The 23,976-nt window shown below is 37.5% G+C and overlaps 1 protein-coding gene across 1 annotated transcript; it reads left to right on the forward strand.

Moving 5' to 3' along the window:
• The first annotated feature begins 6,116 nt into the window (after nucleotides 1-6,116).
• LOC121405952 (mitochondrial ubiquitin ligase activator of NFKB 1-like) lies at nucleotides 6,117-9,507 on the forward strand. The gene is made up of 2 exons (XM_041596949.1): nucleotides 6,117-6,203; nucleotides 8,638-9,507. Exon 2 carries the CDS (start codon nucleotides 8,686-8,688, stop codon nucleotides 9,424-9,426), a length of 741 nt encoding a protein of 246 aa, XP_041452883.1. The 5' UTR covers nucleotides 6,117-6,203; nucleotides 8,638-8,685; the 3' UTR covers nucleotides 9,427-9,507.
• The last annotated feature ends 14,469 nt before the right edge of the window (nucleotides 9,508-23,976 follow it).

Below are 23,976 nucleotides of genomic sequence, written 5' to 3' on the forward strand. Positions count from 1 at the left end.
TTGGCTCATTTACATTATATTTTCCAGTTGCTTTATTTGGGCCGGGAACGTTTGGACCTTTTTGTGGCTTACAATAGGCTACTGTTATACTATACATCAAGTCTATTTGGGTTCTGAATCAGGATCTACCCGGCATCTCTTTAATGGACGACTGTGGTTCTAAACATTGTACATTACGCTTTTAAATTTTAATTCTTTTCCAAAATAAAGTGATTATTTTTAAAGAAGGGGAAATAACATCTTGGTCTAAAATGAGGGAGAAAAGGGAGAGAAAGAAGGAGAAAGTCAGACAGCTTATATGTTTAAAGTTATGAAGCTATAAAGTTATAAATACCTTTTCCTTGTAAACAAATAGATCATTAACAAATACGTTCCAGGTTATGCAATTCTCTTTTCTTAGCTTAAGTTTTAACAGCTAAAGGCGATTGTAGTACTAGTGTTAGAGGCCATATTGACTATCATTATTCATATTGTTATTATTATTGTAATAATATTATTATTATTATTATTATTAATAGTATTATTATTATTATTATCATTATCATTATTATTATTCGCGAGCATGGGAAAGGAAAAATCCTTCTATCTTGCTTTCGCGCGCTCTGAAAGTGTTATAGCACCGTTAGCACACTTCGCATGCACGTAGGCCTACTTACCGCCCCCTCCAAAATTAAAGGGATGGTCCGGGCTGGAAATATTTATATCATAATACAAGGAGTAGAATTCACTGAGCAATATGCCGAAAATTTAATCAAAATCGGATAACAAATAATAAAGTTATTGACGTTTAAACTTTAGTAATATTTTGTAAAAACAGTCGTCATGAATATTCATTAGATGGGCTGATGATGTAACATCCCCACTTTCCGTTTTCTTATGTTATTACATAAAATCATATTTTTTCATTATTTCATACTTGTGTGAATAATATTTATCCCTTATAATGAAATAAGTTGCAGCAATAAATATCTAATGCACTACTTGTCAATCCAATTTTTCTAGTTCCTGAAAGGAAAAAAAATTGAATAAAATACAAAAAAAAAACAAATGGGGATGTGACATTATCAGCCCACCTAATAAATATTCATGACGACTGTTTTCACAAAATATTTCTAAACTTTAAAATTCAATAACTGTTATCTGTTATCCGATTTTTATTAAATTTTCGGCACTTTGCTCAGCGAATTATACTCTTATTTTTTAAGCTATGAATACTTTCAGCCCGGACCATCCCTTTAAAATTGGCTACGTGGTTGGAATTAATTCAGTTGATATCGTCTAGAACTAGGCTATGTACGGTTAAGCAGGAATCCGACAATAATAATTGGGGTATTAATATATCTGTAAAGTAATTAGATTGCTTAGATCGCTTTTGCCTGGGAATCTTGTCAAAAGAGCTGTGCCTTTCTTGCAGGAACCCTGGAAGTGGCTCTTTATATGGCAAATTACCCCCAAAGTAACCATAGACAAAACCGTGAGGACTGCAGGAATCCAGGAAGTGACTCTTCGATCATTACAACTCCTGCACAGTTACCATAGACAAAACAATGGGGACTGCAGGAATCCTGGAAGTGGCTCTTCATTACAAGTCCCTCACAGGTTACCATAGACAAAACAATGGGGACTGTAGGAATCCTGGGAGTGACTCTTCATTACAAGTCCTGCACAGTTACCATATAGACAAAACAATGGGGACTGCGGTGAAAGCTGCAATGAAAAGACATGTAGCATCTAGGATTCCTGATGATATAGAAGACAGGCAGACACTTTTGACAAATAATATTTATGTAGATTAGCAGTACTACAGTGATATTTTTCGGCCTGTAGATGAATGTGTCAGTTAAATGCTCAAGCTTTCAAATTGTGTTTTTTATTTCTTTTTCCTTCTTACTTTTTAATGTTTATCTGTTTCTTCTTTTTACTTCTTTTTTTCTTAATAATGTAATTTTCTCTTCTTTTTCATTATCTTCTTCCCCTTTTCATCTCTTCCTCCTTTGCTTGATCATCATTCTCCTTTTCTCCACCATTACCATTTTTACCAGATAAAAAACACCACCACCTCAGTGACGTATATGAGCCAACATTTTTGATGAGGCGTAGCCTATTGGGCCAAATTCTAAAATGTCGCGAGCGAGCGATAGAGTTTGACATAATATTAAGGAAATTGTATATTTTCCATTTCCCTTTGCTTTTCTATTCTTTTTCGCATTTTTTTTCTTGGTCGTGAAAATGTTTGAGGAGGCGTGGGCGCCCCGGCCCAAGCCACCCCCTATATATCTATACGCCAGTGCACCTCCTTCCTCGGATTTTATTTACATTTTATTTCTGAAAAGAAAGCTTGACGAAACTGCTTTTGTCCAGAGAGAAGTGCCTTTGGCCAAGATTAATAACAGAGCTGAATGTTCTGAGAACCCAGCTCTTGTGACATTTCTTCGTTTCTTATTTACTTACCTATTTTTTTTTTGTCTTGGTAAAAATATAAAGTTCATCATGGCCCAGGGAAGCAGGGGTGCTGGCTGGGGGTCTTGAAGCACCCACATATATGTTTTCAGAGGGTCCTGGGTATATATTAAACACCATATCGGCAACACCCCTTGAAAATCAGGTTGGTATGCTAAAATGTCACATATTTGTTTTGTAACCATGCCTTTTTTTTTTTGCTCGTCAATTTAGTTCCAACCTAAGTCACCTTTATTTTGGACATTTTAGATCATGCTTGCCATTTTTTTTTCAAAACTAGCACCCCTTTCCGAAAATCGTACTCATGCAGGCTAAGCCATTATAACTAATGTGTTTTCAATTTGAACGAATGATATTCTGAAAGCTTGCCTAAACGTGATGCTCAGATTTCATTGATAATCTTGGGAGGCATGATCATAGTCCTGTAACACAAAGGTGAGCGATTACCTTGTTATGACTGACTATACATTTTTAGTCAATGCTATCCATCTCTAAAAATTTTTACAATCTGCTGAGAGTGTATACTGTAGCAGATCTGCTACTATTATCAAGACTATAAACACAACATCAAGTTTGTTGTGTGTTCTTTGTTATGATGTATCCTATAGTTTAAAGTATATACTAATTCCTTGGCTGTAATATAATTTCCAGACTAAGTAGAAAATTCATACTCTTAAGCAATTGCTTATTTAGCTAAGAAATGATTGATTTACGATTTTTTATACTATTTTTAGGCATTGCGTAGTACATAAGTAGGTAAACTTAAAGAATACTACTCTCAGTAGTAAAATATTATAGAAAAATAAATATTTTTTTTGCAATATATATATATATTTGAATTATCTAAATAACTGTGCATGTCAACTATGTTTTGTCCCGTCCCGTCTGAAAATCTTTGACATTCCGTCCAAAAAGGGGCATTATAAGCAAATGTTTGTAATCATAATGCGTACCTGTCTCACTGAACAAAATGCGAGCGCGAAGCGCGAGCTGAAATGTTTGTACATATTGACCCCAAAGAGGGACATTTTAAGGACTATATTTTATGAGTTAATAAGGAGCATACATAATTTATCTAACCAGTCATCTAATGCGTGCGTCAAGCGCTTGCTGATCTTTTTAGAATTACACCTAAACACATGAAGCACCTTTTGCACTCATTGTATAATCATGAACATGAAACGTATCTCACTAATCAAATATTGCGAGCGCGAAATGGGAGCTGAAAATTTTTGGAATTCAGACCCGAAGAGGGGCATTCTAAGGCTTGTTTGCAGGAATTCACTAAGACGAAAAGTATTTCAGTGACTAAATGATGCGAGCGCGAAGCGCGCGAGTTGAGTATTACGTATTCAGACCAGAAAAGGAGAAATTTAGGGATTCATGAAGAGCAGACATATCTCACCAATCCATTATTGCGTTCGTAGGCACTAACTGGAAATATGTTATATTCAGGCTTTTAAAGGGGACAATCACTTTTAGTCATGAAAAAGAAGCATGTATGTCATTGTCACTACATGGAACAATATTGCCTCGAAGTGCACGGAAATATATTTGGTGTATATTGACTTGAAAACGTGATGTTTTAGTACAACATCGAGTATGAACGGCGAGATCACAAGGGCGGGGGATGGGGCGGTCGGCATGCCCCCCCCTCCCCTCAATCCTCAATACATTCCAAATAGCCCAACAGTCCTTTTTGGACTTAGTAGAGTTCCCATCTCCTTCGCGTGATTACTTTGGCCAAATTGCAACACCGTTGTCTAACATTCGAGGTTCAATTTGTCAGATTTGCTGCTTGATTCATTCAGAAAACTGGGGATAATGTCTAAAAAGGGGGGGGGTTCTTCAGCCCCCGCCCATTTTTTATTCCTCGAGCATGCAATCAATCGGGAAATAGGGGATGAAAATATACCACTCTCCCCATAGGCAAAACTGGATACGCCCCGGGGGAGGGGATCAGCGGATATCATATCCGTCCGGCGTTCAGAGCGTCCCACAAAAAATATTCCAAGTTATATTTCTCAGCAGAGATAATCATAAAATTCATTTTTTCCTCTTTATTTTGGTACCAAATAGATATGAATACTCCAAGCATAGATCATGTATAGATGATCTATGGAAGAGTGTGAAAATTCAATGTCAAAAATATTGTGCAGAAAAACGGGTCGAGGTAAAGCGTATAATGCGACGATTTGCCATTATCTTGTGTATTCTTTGTTAAGATTCTTTCAGTAATCTCTTAGGCCTCAATAATTATTGTCAAAGGGTGATCAACTTAGCCGATGGGCTGAGTTAACCGCCATTTGACATGTTTGACTCAATTTGGGCCTAAATGGGAGAGGTTGTAAGTTCACACACGTGTGAGTTTCTGCGCAAATCATTTCTGACATGCCTCAGCCAGTATTCATCGGTTGTTTTTACTCCCTAATCCATGAACAATTTAGGTCTCGAATCAAAGAAGAGTCTATTCTTGCTCTTAATGTTAAATTAATGATTAAAGGGATGGTATATAGGCTAAATAGAGTAAAATTCACAAAGCAAAATGCTGAAAATTTGATCAAAACTTGTTCTTTTGTATTTTATAATGTAAAATTAGGTTTATTCAAAAATTTTCTACCAAAAACTACAACAATAATTATTGGATTGACAACTGATTAAGTGCATTAGTTATTCATTGCCGCAACTTATTTCATCATAATGGAGACCCATCATTTATACATGTATGACAAAATGAAAAAAAAATGATTTCATCTAATAATATAAGAAAAAGGAAAGTGGGGATGCGACATCATCAGCCCACCTAATGAATATTCATGACGATGTGCTTATAGCTATTTGCACATAATATGATAAACTTTAAAATTCAATATCTTCGTTATTTGTTTAACAAAATTCCTATAAAAAGCCTCTTAATTTACTTCGTTATTTGTTATTCGATTTTGATGAAATTTCCAGCATTTTGCTCTGTGAATTTTACTCTATATTTTTAGATATAAATAATTTCAGCTTGGACCATCCCTTAAACAAATATTCAAATACTATGATATCAAGCTCGTTAAGACGGGTTTCTATCAAGGGACAAACATACACAGTAAAAACAAAATTATACAACGCTGTATACAAAGGTTAATAATAGTAAACAGTGTTGTATAAAATCTTAAACAGCGTTTTTACTGTGTAGTACAGACGCATTTTCGCATGATAGGTGATACATCCCTCAGCTCAACTTATTAATATAGTAATAACTGCCCATAGCGTTTTCATATTCGTAAATGAAAAAAACCACGGTCCGCTAGTAGAGCAGGATTAGAGCTGGATCGGTTAGACCTGTACATTTTGGTATTTTATAAAACGTTATCATACAAAGGAAAATGTGATGTTATTCTGCATGAATGCATCATTATAATATAAGCTCACTAGATTACTCATTAAAAAAGTTTGAATCTAATGCTTTCTTTATTTTCATGCTTTATCATTCTAATTTTACAAATCAATTAAAATTAATCTGTGTAGATCATAATCATATAGAGATATACAATACATGTAATACAGTAGATCATATAGGTTACGCACGTACTGCGCACGGGTCAAACTCTTTCGTACAGTTCGCGCGATCATAGGCATGCAACATTAAATTTTTATGAATGCAATATGGTCAGGATATTTTTTTAGACTCAACCAAGAGCAATATTTAGTCATCCGAAGAAGTATCGATTATCGAATGACCTATGACAGTTTAAGTGAGTATGTATCATGATGATAATGGGATCTTATACAGCCGGCAATGTCGTTATCATGTTTATTCAGTCGGTATACGATCCGCAAATAGAATAATGGTCTTCACTGCGTACCACGGGTTTTCCCAAAATTATGGTCAGCTCACTGACACGTACTGCAGTTATTCAAATTGTAAAGCACTCAATCAGTCGTACCAAAAATATTTATTTAAAGGGTCTGACGAATTAATGTTGGTAACAAACTGATGCCTCCTATTCGCACACTATATGATCATTCGTTTTATCAACGTTGATAATTTTGTCTCGCCTATATCTAATCAGCGCCAATCTACTCATCTGTGGAGGGAAGATGAATGGATTGGTGCTGATTAGAGATTGGGAGTCATATGTGCCCTGTATGTTAGCTTTGAGAAAGGGCACTTCACTTCCAAACAACAAGGTCCAAGCTACGCCTATAACGGAGCGAGACTATTATCGCTGCTTTTCCGACGGCGGTGGCGGCGTCATCGTTATTATTATAAGGTTCAGTGTTAGAAATGTCATCATAACTTAGAATGTATATGGACCTATTTCATGAAACTTTGACATGAGGGTAATCAAGTAGTACTGAATTAACTACCCTAGATTCAAGTCACAGGACCAAGGTCAAAGATCATTTATGGTCAATGAACTTAGACCAGGCCACGTGGTCTAAATTCATTGACCCTAAATGATCTTTGACCTTGGCCCTGTTGATGGGGGAATCAACATCGAAATATAAATATACAGAAGGTTAAGTTTTTGAAATGTCGTCGGTACTTTGAAGGATTAAAATTGATCTGTAGTTTATGAAACTTTGCCACAAGGGCAGTGGCGTTAACTACGGGAGGGGCGCGTGCCCCTCCCCCCATAGGCTGACCAAAAAAAAACGAGGAAAAGGAGAAAAATAGGGAGAAGGGAAGAGAAACGTAGTGGGAAAAAAGAAAAAAAATTATTATGCATTATAATGGTATATTATATAGGAAACATTTTTTCTTAACTTAATTTGCTCAGGGCCTATGTCTTCATTGTTCCTGGTGCTCGCATTGTCTGTTTAACGAGATAATATATATAAACCTGTTGTACGAAAACGTCCCGTTTTCAAGTCAATACACATCAGATATGTTTTTGTTTTATGTATGCTTCTTTTTCATGACTACTTAAAGTGATTGGCCCATGTTAAGGTCTTAATATAAAATATTTCCTGTCTGTGATTACGTTCGCATCAGTGGATTGGTGAGTTATATGTCTGCTCTCCATGAATTCCTAAAATCAATCCTTAAAATGTCCCTTTTTCTGATCTGAATATCAAAAATTTTCAGCTCGCGCTTCGCGCTCGCATCATTCAGTTAGTGAAATACGTATGGTCTTAGTGAATTCCTACAAACAAGCCTTAGAATGCCCCGCTTCAGATATGAATTATCTAATTTTTCAGCTTGCGCTTCGCGCTCGCATTATTTGATTACTGAGATGTGTATGTTAGTCATGATTACAATGACTAAAAGTGCTCCTTAAAATGACTCTTTTAGGTCATTTTACCTGACAACTGAGTGCGCTTCGCGCGCTCACTAAATGACTCAAAACTTTTGCTGGTGCCCACTCCCTCCCCCCCAAAAAAAAAAATCGCTAATTGCCTCTAAGCGGTTAAGAGAAAGGAAATATGAAGTATAAAGGAAATAGAAATAGAATACTTTGCACAACAAAATGTATAAAAACTGATAATACAATTTACATGAACAAGGTCAAGGGTCTAGGGTCAAGGAACTTATAGATCATGTTGGGGGAATTAACTTGCCATTGAACATGTTGAAAGCTCAGACATGGACATGAGGGTATATAATCTAGTATCACTGATTTAAGGTCAATGAACATAGTATTTTTAATCATATATGAATAATGATTTTTTTTGTGAATTATTCAATAATTTTCAAAGTCGGCACTGGTGCTATATTGAATCGCATAGTTCAGGTGAGAGTGCCGGTGTTCCACTTGTTTCTTTTTGAAAACAGAATGAGCAAAGTAATCGTATTATATATATTAAAGGTCAAGTCCACCCAAGGAAAAGTTGATTGGAATCAATAAACAAAAATCAAACAATCACAACGGTGAAAATTTCATCAAAATTGCAAATGAAATAAGAGTGGTATGACGTTCTAACATTTTGTTTATTTTTAACAAAACAGTGTACAACTCAGTGATGTGCAAATGAGAGTTATGATGTCCCTTACTATTTCTTTCGTTTTTATTGTTTGATTTATACAATATTTCAATTTGACAGATTTGACAATAATTACCAACTTGACTGAACCATAAAATGTCAAAACAATGGAAGTTCCACATGTTTGATAATGTTATTATTGTGAAGGTGACTGTTACCTTAATTTTTATACCCATTTTGTCCTATTTTGCCTTGACACAGAAACTGAGCCTCATAATAGTTATCTGATTCAGTTGCTGATATCCCAAAATGGCGGAAACCATGTATCATCTGGCCGACACTTTGGAAAGAGTTCTTGGATTTCTAGATCGGGAAGTGCCTCCAGTGAGAAGAGCTTTTGAAGTCAAGGTTCTGATCTTTGCTGGACTGATCTATAGTGTCCTTCAAATGATCTCGCATATTATTGTCTTTGGAGTTGTCACTTTAAGGAAAGGCGAAATGATGACCAACTCAGATCCTAAATCTAACGTGGAGGTGAGTGACTTGTATCAGCGAATCAAGATTATGGAGAATTCGATGAACTATCGGATGCAGAGTTTGATCACTCAAGTTGAGAGTTTAAGATCTGAAATGGAGGATCAAAGTGGTACCAACAGTCAGATGACATTCGATACTCTCTGGAAAATCTGTGCAATTTGTTTTTTCGCGTATATAACTGCTTCACATCACAATATAAATAGAAAGTTGAACGAACTCTCAAACAAGATGAATACGATGTTGAATATGTCAAGACTCGGACTAGACTATATGTATAAAGACAGACGTGATCCTGATCCAGATGGAATCCAACCCATTCTAAATTCAAATACGAGTATCTCTGATGAAAATATGTGCACCGTTTGCCAAGATCAAAGGAAGGACTGTGTATTACTTCCGTGTAGGCATATGTGCACCTGCACGGGATGTGCAAGGGATATCTGTACAGATTGGGACGGCAAATGCCCTTTGTGTCGTACTACAATTGCAGAATTGATCACTATCTTCAATTGATTGTATTTCTCAATCGTATTTTTATGATTTTATTATTTGAAGGTTCCATCATTCTCTATTATAATAATAATAATAATAATATGAAGGAGTTTAATCTCGACCCAAAGCTAGATCACAGACCTGCCTTCCCGGTGGGGTCACTCAGCCGCAGAGGGGGACACGTATGACCGTTACCACAAATGCAAGTGACCCCCTATTGCAGTGAATTTCAAGGACATTTTGTGAAATTTACCCCCCTATTTTCACGCAAAACAAGGACAAAATTGCGGTAAAATGGTACCTTGAAACACCCCTAATTATAAGATTGTAAGGACACTTTTGCCCATTTCGAAAATTTACCCCTATTTACCGTATTTCAAGGACAGGGCATTTAACACCCTTTCCTCACTAGAGGAAATTGCAACACAGGCGTCAGAGTGCTCAGTCCTTAAAGATGACCAAGATCCAAGTCATACTGATACAATAATCCAAAAGAACTTTATTTTTCTTGAAAAATAAGAAAAGTAGAATTCTTTGTAAAAATAAATGTAGAGATGTCCATATAAAGATACAGAGCATGATGCACGGATTTTACTTCCCGTAATCGTTCTCCCCTTTTTCCTGACCCCTATTTCCATCATATCGAGGACGGTGAGCACCCCTATTTTCACTACTTCGAGGAGAGTTCTGTCCGCGGACGTTCCGTGAAATTGACCCCTTTTCCCGCGATTTTGGTAACGGTCATGCGGTCCCCAAGTCATATTGAGTGACCCCACCGGGCCTGCCCGTGTCTTGATATGCTTGTAACAAGCTTTGCTTTTTTGCATGTTCCCCCCATATCCAAATTTGTTCATTATTATTATATGCTTTATCGTTCAGTAACATAAATTGTGTAATTTGTATGTCTGAGTTATATTACATGTATATACTTTGTGATATCATGGATATGGAAATAAAATGAAATGAAAATGAAATATGCTATACCAATATAATTTAGGTCAATTCATGTATCAGTTAAACAATAATATGTTACCACACATATTTAATTCTTCATTTAACAAAAACAAAACCCTTCACAAATATCCCACACGTCAATCCGATGAATTTCATTTACCACTACCCCGGACCATCCTTGCAAAATCAATTTTTACTTTTGAAGGCCCTAGACTCTGGGGAACTATTAATAGTAACATCAAAGAATCTCCAAGCCTTAATTCTTTCAAATATAAGTTCAAAAAAATTCTTCAAGATAACCATTGAATTTAACTCTTCATCACTCAAACTCTTGTATTTTTTTAATCAAACATGTTTATCATGTCACGTACACTTTTACATCTCTTTCGTTTCCCTGTTGATCGGCGAGGTCCGTCTGTGAGTGCTGGGGCTGGATTCTGGAGACCTTTAATCTCTCTTTTTCTTATTTCCTTTTCTATTTTTATTTCCCATTTTTCCTTTTAATTCAACTAGTCATGCTCAAGTCGTTATTTTATTTTTTTATATGCTAAACAACTGCAAGAATATTTATTAGGAGGCTGCACTCTACAAGCTCCGCTTTTTAGCAGCCTCCTCCATTTCCAACCTGATTTGTAATAATCTTGAATATATTTTTTTGTACAGGAATATTTGAAATATGTTTTGTTATTTATATATGTCAACATGTACAGAAGAAACTGTAATTGTTGAAAATGGAAATAAACGAATGAAAATGAAAAATGAAATATGCTATATACATAGTATGTGTGCGGGTGAGGGTGTGTTGGCCTATATACACCTTATAAAAGGAAGGATAGCTCTCTGGAACTTTAATTTAAGCTACTATAATGAAGCTGTTTAAAAATATAAGCACGTGTTTTTAGAAAATTCTATCAAAATTTTGTTTCAAATCATGATGTCTATATTTTGATGTTAATAGATGCTCTGATGTTTTTATCTTTCTAATGCTTTAAAAAGGTTAGTTTCGTTCATGCTTGAGCGAACACAAGACGTTTTTGTTAGGGGTTAAAAAAAGGCTTGCGCCAAATGCCAGAAAATAAAGAAAATATTGATCATCAGACGTTCTTACTGGTTTTTATTCAATTTGCTTTCATTTCTTTATTTCTGCATCAATTATGTTCATACTTGGTAAATATTTTCATTGGATGATTTTACATGTACATGAGGATAATGAGGTTGAAGGTCGTCTAGGGGTAAAAAGGTCTATGTGGTCATGTCCATCCTTTTTTTTCTTCAACTTGCTCTGATTTCTTTATTTCTACATCAATCATGTTCATACTTGGCACATAATTATGACTCTTGGGTAATACTACATGTGTATTCATGAGGATGATGGGGTCAAAGGTCGGCTAGGGGTCAAGAGATTATATCGCATATTTCAATTTCAAATAAGGCGAGAGGTGGTTCGCAAACCACCTTGTTTCATTTAAATATTTCATCTTTTAGCATTGAAAATTCTTTCATATTAAGTTAAAAAATGTCAACATAAGCAAGGAGATATCCATTATCAATTGAAGAGCTTGTAATTCATTCATATCCTTTTATTATGTGCAACAAAGGTTATGGTGCATTTGAAAGACATGAATCCTATTGCCAAGGGGACATTGATTCCTTGAACAAGTCAAATCGTGTGCCTGACAAGACAATATTAATTCTGACAGAAGGATTCATGTCTTTCAAAGGCACCAAAAGCTTTGCAGCCCACAATGAAAGGATATGATGAAATTACAAGCTATCCCATTAATAATACGAATCCCCTTACTTGGTTTGACATTTTTTTGCTTTTACTCATGTAAAAAAAAACATTCAATGCTAAAAGATATCATATTTTAAAAAACACCAACAAAAAAATTTAAGGAAATTGATTGATTTGTAAATGGATTTTTGACAGCATAATTCGAAAATTATGGCAGACATAATGAAAAGATTAAAAGGAAGTTTGCTGATTAGCAAGAAGTCTGATGATTAGTATTATCTCATTTTCTACTGTTTGGCGAAAGCCTTTTTTGAACCCCTCACAAAAGTGTTCCGTGTTCGCTCAAGCATGAACGAAACTGATATTTTCCAATGGCATTTGAAAGATAAGACCTCACATCATCTATAAACAACAGAATATAGACATCATAATTTGAAACAAAATTTTGATAGACTTTTCAAAACTGTCTTTTTTTATACGCACTGTATAATATATAATCTTTATATAACGTAAAAATTGGAAATGTTTAATGAAGAAAACATTAACAAGAAATGTAATAACAACAATGATTAAAAAAAATAATGATATGAGATAACATGATCAAAATGTTCCACAGTGCAAGGAAGCTATATCTGATTTTAAAAAATAAAATATTGATCGATAAACTACATTACAATGCCGTTATAAAGGTTCTTGTTCATTTCACCGTGTAAAAACGATTATAACGTGAATGAGATGTACTGTGTGGTCACAAAATCAAACATTCCCAGCCTTTTCTCTCTCGAAATATTGTAATAAAAAGAAAAGTTTCACTCAATCAGATAACTTTTCTTAAAGGTTGTTTTGGCCCCTTGGGTACGGGCCATTTAACTGACTAAATAAAATGATATCTAGTTAACTGTCAAGCAATACCGGGATGTATATTACAATGGTATGTGTGGCGGACTTTTTGTTTCTACCTCATTGCTTGATTTCATTTTATCTTTGTTTTAAGGCTTTGAGGGCGGCCAGAGCATTTCAATCGGGGGGGGGTGCACTGCGCTGAACGTCCTTGATGTCCTTTGCGCAAGACGTCCTTTGACGTCACATTCCGAGTTAAAGAGGAAATGAAGCGTTATACGACTCATGTAAAGCTTTAACTCTTCTCTCTCTCTATACTACTTGTGGCGCCGCCCTTGTTCAGGCCTATCTAGGTTTTCATACAATTTCTTTATTTTCATATATGTTCGAATTAACTATAATGTGAGAAGGATTACATACCAATCGAGAGCTCGATATGAAGGAGTGATTTTCATGGAAACAACTTACCCCATATCAATACAGTTTGTAATAATATGTCTCTGCTATATTCCGTTGGGGTTTTCGCGTTTGGCTACATTAATCTTATTACTAAGCGACTTATTTCTATAATTTTCTCCGGGCAAGGCCCACTTGATATAGGTCTATAGTTACATATTGATTTTTCATTTATTTATTGGAATATAATACACATAAAAATTGACCAGTAGCACATGCTGAAAGGGTCACTTTGCAAAAATTTATGAAGTATTATAACAAGGCAAATGAATGAAAACTACAGTATTTTATATCAAAACTGCACTGCAAAAACTCCGGTGTTGATTTAACACCAGCCCGGAATTATTATGTCCACACCAGAGAAGTATTGAAACAACACCAGTTTGGAATCAAACCGATGCTGTTTTAATACTAATTGGTGTAAACACCTTTCTGGTGTTAGACCAAAACGAAACTGGTGTTGTGAACACAGCGGCGTAACAAGGGTCGGGGGGGGGGGGGAAGAGCCAAAAATATCCCGGTCATATCATGGTATGAACCGGCGTAATACTGTATGAGGCGACAAATTTGAGAGGGCCAGATATTGCGTATCGAGCAGAATTTATCTTTGAAAAAAAGTAGCGAGCGAGAAAAAAAAACATTTTTAATACAAAAATCCAATTTTGTGATATCCAGAGAATAATATATTTCACCCTTCTCTCTTTCCATTCCTTTTTTTTTTGGTGGTCTCTACGCCACTGTGAACAGGATTCTTTGCGGCATAGCGTGAAGAGTAAAAAAAAAAAAACGAGGGGCGCAGTACGACGCACGTGCTAAAAAAGCTGCTTAATATATGTCCCGAGAGAGCGAAGCGAGAGAGAAAAAAAAATTTCATGAAAATGTAACTTTGAAATATGTAGGAAATTATATTCAGTAAAAAAAAAAACATATCCTTCACTTTTCCTTTGCTTTTTGTTCTTGGTTGTAGAACTTTTGGAGGCCATAGCCCAACCCTACTATTATATACGACAGTGCTATGCGGTTGGGGTCCGGGCGGAGCCCCCGGAACTTCTTGATATCGAAGCCATTTAAACCTCGCAGGTTGCCGCTATATTTAATCAAATATCGCGGGTATATAAAGAATATAGCTTTTGCACAATACATTTATTCAACCCAGTTGCGTAATGAACAAAATATTTTGAGGGTGTACAATATAGCAATGTGCAAATATTTTGCAAAAGTCGCCAGGGAGCAAAGCGAGCTGGAAAAAAGATTGCCCTATTGAAATTAAATTCTAATCATGTCATAATTTTTTTATTCAGTAAATAGCACATTTCATTGTTTCCATTCATTTCGTTCTACGTTGTCTCCTATAATTTATTTCATTTCCTCTTGGGTGTGGAACCAAGCCCCCCCCCCAGTCTGTACGCCAGTGATTGAACGTAAAGCTTAATGTAGCAAGGGTTTCTATATGGGGAAGTTATAGAGCCATATTTGAAGGTTATAGATGAAGAGCCCCTACTGCGTGGGGTCTGGGGCAAAGCCGCGGTAGCTTATTTGCTTATTTGCATAAAATTTAGCAAGCTTATAGCACAATGTTGTATGCAGTCCATCTTTCTTCCCGCTCTTTATTTTCAATCCTGGGCAGCCTGGTCGTGTTCTTAAATTTTCTTTTCTTGTCCCATTTCATTGTTTTCCAATTTAGATTTTTGACTTATTCCATTCTACCTTCGTTTCCCGCTATTGTTTGCCATTTTGTCATATTTCCCATTATGTTATTGCATTACATAGGCCTATTTCGGAATGATTTGTTCTTTCTCAAATGTTTTTCTTTCGTTCCTTTTCCCGCTTTTCTTCTTTCCTTTTCCGTTAAATTAAAAAAAGATATATTTTATCTTCGTTTTCTTTTCAATTTTCTCTTTCCTTTTCCTTTTTCCCTTTCCCTCCCCCGTCCCCTTTCTTTCTTTCTCCCTCCCTTTTCTCCTTTTCCCGTTTTTTTTATTTTCCCTTGAAATCCGCCAGGGGAGGGGGCAGCTTGCCCCCCCCCCCGCCTGTTACGCCACTGTGTGGATGTAGATTCCGGTGGCTGGTGTTAAATCAACACCGGAGTTTTTGCAGTGTGCGTCTACTTAAAAAAAAATCTATTCATCACAATAAATAAATGGAAGATTGAGGAAGAGGGGGTAAGCACAGGGGAAGAGAGAGAGAGAGAGAGAAAGGGGAAGATGGAGAGAAGGGGGGTAGAACTTCGAGAAAAGAAGGAAAATTTCGTGTAAGGTAGAAAGAAAAAGAGAAAGTGGTGAAGAGGAGGGGGTGACATAAAGAACATTGAAGGAGACAAAATATTGTCACTTATATGATTGAAACTAATGTACATAAGGACATGAATACCTTATAATACAGTATACGATAAAATTATTTATTTATTCACGTTTTATTTCAACAGCTAGGGTAGCCCTTTCAGTTAGCAACTGATTTCTTCATTGCTATTATTTAACAATGAATGGATGAATGCACCGTTCCAGCAATCCCGTGTCCGCTCGGAAAACGCTTACAACCGCTCCACCAAAGTTTGTGAACCGTTTAATCACCGGCCGGGCAACGCTGGCGAAGCAGCGGTTGTCCAGCGTTCAAGATTTCTACGTTGGCCTAGCGGACCCAAGCGTTCACGAACTTTCGTCTAGCGGTGCCAAACTTTGACTGGGCGTTGTTAGAGCGGTAGTCAACTTTGCCGGAGCGGAAAATTGCCCGCTCCTCACCGCTCGCAATATTTTGAGCAGCTCAAAACTTTCGGAGCGGTAGGAGGGACCATCAGCGGTGGCCGAGCGTATTCGGCGTTGCCTTAACGGAGGCCAACTGTGGTCAAACGATGGTGAACGGTAGCGAGCGATAATTTTTTCTCTCCGCTCCAACAACGCTCGGGCGGTGTGACCAGGCCTTTACACTTGGATTTGAATGAATGTAACATTGTGGTGTTTCTAACAGAAAGAAGGAGATTGTTCCATCTCGAAGAACCGTGAAATTGAAGAGATCTTTTCATGTATTGAGTTTTAAAGCTTGGTCACGTTCCTGAGACGGTAGGGAGAGGGGGCCGAATTTCGACAACGCTTGTTAGGGGGTGGGTGCAGGGAGGGGGAGTTTCCCCCTCCCGCGCGAAGCGCGAAGCTTTTAGTGTTTCATAAATTAAAATGAAAAGGAGCCGTTTCTCTTGTCTCTAGTACCTCCAATTCGGTTGACTATATTGCGATTTTGAACCTTGTTTTCAAAAGTGATTGTGAACGCACAAAAGAGGTATACAATGGAGGAAATTAAAATGATAATAACTCTGCGCGAAGCGCGGAAGCTAAAGTGTTTTATCAATTTTTCTTGCCATAAAAAGGGTCCCGAGAAAAGGGTATTCTCAAAGATATATTGAAACTTTCTTTGGAAAGATCAGATTTGATTACAAACAATTTAGCATCAGTGCATATTTTTAACTAGCAAAACAGAGGAGAAGATTGGTAGAGGAAGATATTCCTCCCCGTGCAGAGCAATGAAACTCTGAAATTTCAAAGAGCGGACGTTTCATCAATATCTCTAATACCCAATCGTCTCTAATTCAATTGAATTTCTAAGATTATTGAACTTCATTTCAAGGAAAATAGTGCGCATAAAGTTGAAACTTCTGTGATTTATTGAAATTAACTATGTATATAATAAAGGATGATTAATTTTTTTGACTTATCCTGAAGCGCTTCATTTTGAATATAAAGAAACTTAAGTGTCATTCAAAATTTCAAACTGAGGGCGCAAAACAGGACAGGAGATGAATGTATACAGGGAAATGACATGAAGTTTAATACAATTTGATAAAAAATATTGCACTTTTTTATTTAATACGACACGAATTCCATACCTTCCTCTTTTTAAATTAGGAACCTGTTTGCCCCCAAATTATGATTGTTTATAGTAATGAGCTGAAAAGCGGGAGAAGCTGACTTTATGGAGATGACGGCAGAAACTGATATAAAGATTTTACCCGCTCGGAGCCGACCAGACCAGAAGTTGCGCGATCAATTGAAAAAAAGATAACTTCATATATTTACTTCGGCCTAACCTTACTCAAATTCATGCCCTAATGTATACAATTTTAACTTTAACTGGCAAGAAGCACATAGCTGAGGTGGAAAAACAGGGTTAGAGAAAAGGTGGGGAACAATGGAGAACTTCAATATTGTCATTTAACCGCGCGCAGCGCGGAAGCAAAATTCATATATGAATTTAGAGCAAGAAGAGTGAAGGAGTTTCTCTTTTGAGAAAAAAATAAAGAATAAAAAGAAAAAAAACACAAAGCTACCTTTCTTCCCTTTCCTCCCTTCCCTTTTCCTTTTCTCCTCTCTCTTTTCCCTTCTTTTTTTTTTCTTTTTGGGGACGTTTTTTTTTTTTTGGGGGGGCGACCGCCCCCACCGCCCCCCCCCCCCTGGCTACGCGCCTGAGCTATACTGGAATGAACTTTGCAATATGTCGTGAAAGATTGGTGACATAGTGAACATGGTGAAGATTTCTATTTTACAATAAAAGGAGAGTGCGATATGCAAGTAAAAACCTGGATACATCTTAAAGAACAAGAGATCCGGGTGGAGGCTGCAGATTCCTAATAATGGGAAGTGCAGCCTCTTTGAATGCTGGTAGTCCTCTTTTGAATACAACTTCGCCAGGCAGGTGGTTCCATATTAGGATTGTCCTTGGGAAGAAGGAGTATTTGTAGGAATCAATTGACGATTTTGGCAAATCAAATTTCAGTGTATGGTCCTTCCTTGCAAGACATGTTGCCGGAGTGACTATAGCTGGCATTGGCATGTTGACCAGTCGCGCTGCTCCAACGCCCGACACCGTTGCAGCAATTCCGTGTCCGCTCGTAATATGCTTACAAGCGTTCCACCGAAGTTTGTGCAACGTTTAATCACCGCCCGGGCAAAGCTGGCGAAGCAGCGGTGGTCCAGCGTTCAATACTTCTGCGTTGACCCAGCGAACACAAGCGTCCGCAAACTTGTGTCTAGCGGTGCCAAACTTGTTGGAGCGGTGATGAACTTTGCCGGAACGGAAAATTTCCCGCTCCTCACCGCTCGCAATATTTTGTGCAGCTCAAAACTTTCGGAGTGGTATAGGGTCCATCAGCAGTGGCCGAGCGTATACGGCGTTGCCTTAACGGGGCCAACTTCTGTTAAACGGTGGTGAACGGTAACGAGTGGTGATGAATATTTTTCACCGCACCAGGAACGCTCCAGCAAAGTTTTGGCGGTGTGAAAAGGCTTGTAGTTTTGGGTATATAAAGAGGAGAGATTAGAGCATAACGTGTATGTATCTGAGGGGTTATTAACTGTTTAAGATACTTATGGGCGAGCCCGTTAATTACCTTATTCATAAACACACAAAATTGGTAATCGACTCGTTGTATGACCGACTGCCAGTTTAATTGACTGATACCCCTTCCATAGTGAGAGCCGAAGTGGAGTTAGTCCGGAGTCCAGGAGGAGTTACTCCACTTTGGAGGGCAATATGAAAATTCTGAGATTAGTTCGATCCGGATTCAAAGCGGAGTACTCAACCCACTTCGAGAAGAGGGTTACAAACGAAGTTACTCCGCACCGGAAATGCGGTATGCACTTGTCGCTGTGATCTCGCCACACCTATGGCGCAAACTCGCTTGGAAACCATGGCAGCGACTGCGGATACACCGCTGCGGTACTTGCCAATATGAAAGGCGGTTTAAAGTCGGTCCGCAGTACAAGCCTATAAACTCAATCCGGAGTTATTCCGGAGTAGCTCTACTTCGCCTTCAGTATGAAAACGGTATCAGTAATGTTGTGTGAGGAGTAAACAAAAGTCCGCATTTAAACCAAAACGTGCATATCTGTTTTGCAGACGTTGTAATTTAGAAGTAAAACACTGAGAAGATTTTCCCCATAATACCAAGCCATATAATCAATATAAGACTATATGTAAAGCATGATCAAAACCTTTTGAGGTAGATAAATATTGTTTGATTGTCGTATAATTCAAAGTTACAAAAAGAAAAATTCTGATATATATCATATATTCAACATGAGAATTATTCAGATATATACATCGCCATGTAGATGAGACAGGAGGTTCAACGTTTAACTGTCAGTGGCTTGCCCATTTCACAAGAAATTCCACCGTGAGCACATATTGAATTGCTAGTTTCAAATTTTCTCACCAAAACCAATATAGCTTTTTCGCTGATAAAACCCCGGATATTCCTTATTCAGAGTAATTGTAAACATAATCTCTTTCTCTCCTCAGTAAAATATTTAAAAGGAAAACGTATGAATGTTGCTGGTTGGTTCTGTAAATATAAAAACATCTTTATTTTCCGAGCAATAAACCCGATAATGATAACTCGTTCAGTTATGGTTTGTATTTTATTGGTCTAGAATTGGTCTACTTCTCAGTTAGTCTAATGCCGCATGATGGGCTAAAACCCTTTAACTACTACCAATTTGGTCTGGTTGCCGTATGTTACAGATTACACTTGCTCTGATACCCACTTAGCCTAATGCCCAGTTAGTCTAATTTCCACTTCGTCTACTTATACACCTTTTTTTTGCCAACTGAAAATTTGGTTTACACCCCGCTCGTCAAATCATATAGACTGTGTGGTGTTGGACCAAGCGGATATTAAACGAAATGGAGGTAACCTGACTGGAAATGGAAAATGGGCTGAATGGAAATTAGCAAATGGTTGGTAAGGACTGATAGTAGACTAGGAATTTGCCATAACATGCAGAATGAGACCAAACGGGAAAAGCGGTTGCATAGACAAATTGGCGATTTAATAAAAAAAAAGTTTATTATCAAGCTATCATCGCCTGGCAGCAAAACACATTCACATCGAACAAAATTCGAAAATAGTTGTTCAAATAGGTCTTTAATAAAGTGAAAAGGGACTACTAACTGCAATAATCAGCGAACCACGGACAGCATCCGTTATTTTAGGCTTGTCCTTGTTTTTTTTATGTGACTTCCATGTGTAAGTCCTCGGTTGCCGGTGAGGGCCATAAGAATTAAGTGCACCTTTTTCTCCTCATTCGCATGCATAAACAGTGAAGTCTGTCTGGTGCTGACTCTAGATGGGGGAGTGTATTCTAATTATTCATTCTCCTTTAACATTTTCGATATCCATATCCTGATTGGTCGACGAGTTCGGTTGATCTTGTCTTTTTACCATTCTTACTGGTAACAAGAGGGGAAACGTCAACACTTCACCCAATGCAAGGACCTTGAACGAGGCATCATAAGATGAAAATACTTCTGCTATCTCTCCTGAGTTAGATATAGAAAAAAGTTGGATATGAGAAATCTGTATTAATCCTTACAGTCTTTTCTAGATAACGTGTCAAAATATATAGAATTCTTTGACATACATGTAGAAACAACTCGAACCTACCTGTTGTGTATCCTCCTAAGAACACTGCTATGCCACCAACTACTTCCAGGAAGGCCATGGACATCGCCAAATGATCTGCAGAAACCCTATCTCGTATTACCAGATGCCCCAGGTTACTTCTAGCTGAAGTAGACAACCCTGTGCAAAATGCTGTGAACATCATGGCAAATAGGTTCGAAATGCACGCATCAGTCACCAGAGCAAGGGCATTCAGGATGATCATGAATAAAAACATGTCAATGGGACGTACCAACTTATGGGTGAGAAAAGCCACAGCGACTCTTCCAAAGACACCTCCAAAGGCAGCACATGATGTCAAGAGACTGATGTTTTGGATGGAGAGTCCTCGCTGGAGAGCTTGTGGAACCAGAAAAGAGACCCACCCACAGGTGACATACTGCACTGCAGCAAATGACAGAAAGATGAACAGAGAAAGGGGGTCTGCATAAATGAGCGTGCCACGGTACCATTTCTGGATAGTTCCAACGCCTGCTGTCCAGGAACGACTACTAGGATTGCGTCCATAACTCCCTAGCTTTTTGTCAAAAATACTATCGTATTCGTGTTTATACTCATCTGCGTTCAAAGAAGTCAAGAATGGGTCTCGATCACTGGCAAAATTTCCTTCGTTTGTCTGATCGGCTTCCTCGCATTGATTCTGATGACGTGTCGAATTCATCTCCTCCTTTTGAAGTTCATTAATTGAAGCATGATGACCGGAAGTGACGTCTTGTATCGCATCGTCAGCGGGAATTTCCTCCAAAGGCATCTTGAAAGCCATCAGAAAAGGGACCTCATGAAACATCACACCAGCAAGAATCAGAAGAACTCCTCTCCATCCGTAAGCTATTAAAAGTTCTTCTGCAAACAAGGGGTAGATGACCATTCCCAAAGAGTATCCGCATGAAGACAGACTGTAAAGGAGGTTGAAGTTATCATTTGCAAGTTCACTTAGTAACAGCAAGCAAGGCATTCGAACTATAGCGTTCCCCAGACCTGTGACCGATGCAAGCAAAGGGTGCAAAGCTCTGTTGTTTAAAATGTTCCAAATACCGGAGTTAAATTTGAATAATGTTATATGGTTGCAAATTATTGTTATAATAATCATGATAATAAGCCTATATCCTATGACACTTCGAGTGACATGTAATTGAACTGAAAGGGACTTATTTTTGCACTTCGCAGCCGAAAGCAAAATTGTGTACTATTTACAGATTTATTATCATGCCAGTACAACGAGTAAAAAAACATCAAAATTAATATGAAATAATAACAGTAATATATTGTAACTCGATATAAATAGTGAACGTGCATACTAAGGTTTATTTCCAATTCGTCTAATGCCAATTCGTCCAATTGTCAACTCGTTTACTATCATTTGGTATACCATCAGTCCACTCACCACATGGTCTTCTTCCATAAAGTCTAATACCATTCCGTCTAATAACCAGTTGGTCCAAAAGCCATTTAGTCCATATGCCATTTGGTCTAATTGGACTATAAAGTGTTATTTTGTGCAAAATTAATGAAAAGAAAATGGGTATTAAACCAACTGGTTATTAGACTAAAAGGTCATAGACGAACTGGTGATTAGACGAAGTGATGATTGGACCAAATGGTAGTTATACGAAATGTAGATGGGCGGAATGGCAGACTATAATAAAGTTGGTAATTTACCCATACTCAAACGAAAAGCTAAAGTAAAAAGTAAAACGGGAAAGTGGTGGTGGTAGGATGCATTTGTAAGCATCCTGATTTAAAAAGAAGAGTAGTGGGATTAAAGTAGGTGACAAAAACCAGGAGGAGTCTGGTGACATGGCCCTGGGAAGAGGGGGTCCTATAGGCGTGCTGAAACACCCAAGATTTTGATTGGGGTACTGCGTGTTTTATTTTGCATAGGCAGCACCCCCAGAAAATGTAGTAGGTATGATCAATTGCCCAAATGTAACCAACATAACATTTTGTATAAAAACTTTTTTTTCTTTTGCTTGTAAAATCTATCGGGACTGAAACCACCTTCATTTTGTAGTGACCCCTTTTTCTTCTAATTCTTCTTCCTCTTTTTTTTTGCTTGTCGAATTTGCTTCAGCACCCCTAGTAAAAAAAAAATCGTTCCCATTCCTGTCCGAGGATGAACGAGCTGTCAAATTCAGTGCAAATTTCCAGTCAAGGATCATTAAACCCACTTACAAACCATTCCACCAGAACAATGAAATTGATTATTCAAACCACTGCCCTGGCAGAACAGACAAAACGCAATTGAGTAGAATGCTTAAGATATCATTTACTATACATTTTTATTTTGTCTGTTTTCAACATTTCTGGGGGACAAGCATGGACAAGTGTGGGTCGATCATGATCCTGCAATGTCCCACCCCCTGGTGCCGCCACTGGGCAATTTGTACTGGCGTTGGCTTGAGCTGATAAATTGGAATATTTCGTCAGTTTAACCTGTACAAATAGTCTTCGTAACCTACCCATGAAATCATTCAAACATTAATATAAAAGGGTCTAATATAATATACAGTTCGTATATTGAAAAAGAGAAGGGGAGTGTACACTTTGAAAAAATCCAATAAGATGAAAAATTTGGACGTTTTATCCAACTTTATTTTATTTGTCTTTTTAAGCGAAAGATGTCGACAAATGTATCAACTTGAGTGATCGAACACACTTACATTTAAAAAGTTCAATGACGTCCACATAAAAATGGAAAGTTACATGGACTAGAGTGACTTAAAAGTCATAAAAGACCCATGCATTTTAACAAAGAAGATTGATTTATGATATTATTTTCTCGTCTAACATTTCTCCTCCCCCCCAGCACATCCCCATCAAGCTCCACCTACCCCGCCCCCCCCCCCACATTCCTATATGATCACCATTGTGACGTATCTTCTAATTTGCATTTAACTGTGAAACGCATAATTTCTTGTAATTCGTTTTTTGCCTTTTCTCTTTAATGTCATGCTTGAGAAAATGTGGAAAAATATGCGGGAAATTTATATAAAATGAAAACCCCTTGTATGTAATCAAGAACAAGTGGAATGCCTCTGGCCGTCTCACCTGCATCACGCGATTCAACATAGCAGCATTGCTGACTTTGAAAACTACTATAACTCGCACAAGATGTTCAGTGTTACTTGGTTACTCTTAT

Source organism: Lytechinus variegatus, chromosome 1 (genome assembly GCF_018143015.1).
Source record: "Lytechinus variegatus isolate NC3 chromosome 1, Lvar_3.0, whole genome shotgun sequence".
NCBI lineage: Eukaryota > Metazoa > Echinodermata > Echinoidea > Temnopleuroida > Toxopneustidae > Lytechinus > Lytechinus variegatus.

Bases quoted from the DNA above. Each gene is read 5' to 3' on its own strand.
- LOC121405952 (XM_041596949.1), top strand. From the start codon at position 8,686: ATGGCGGAAACCATGTATCATCTGGCCGACACTTTGGAAAGAGTTCTT.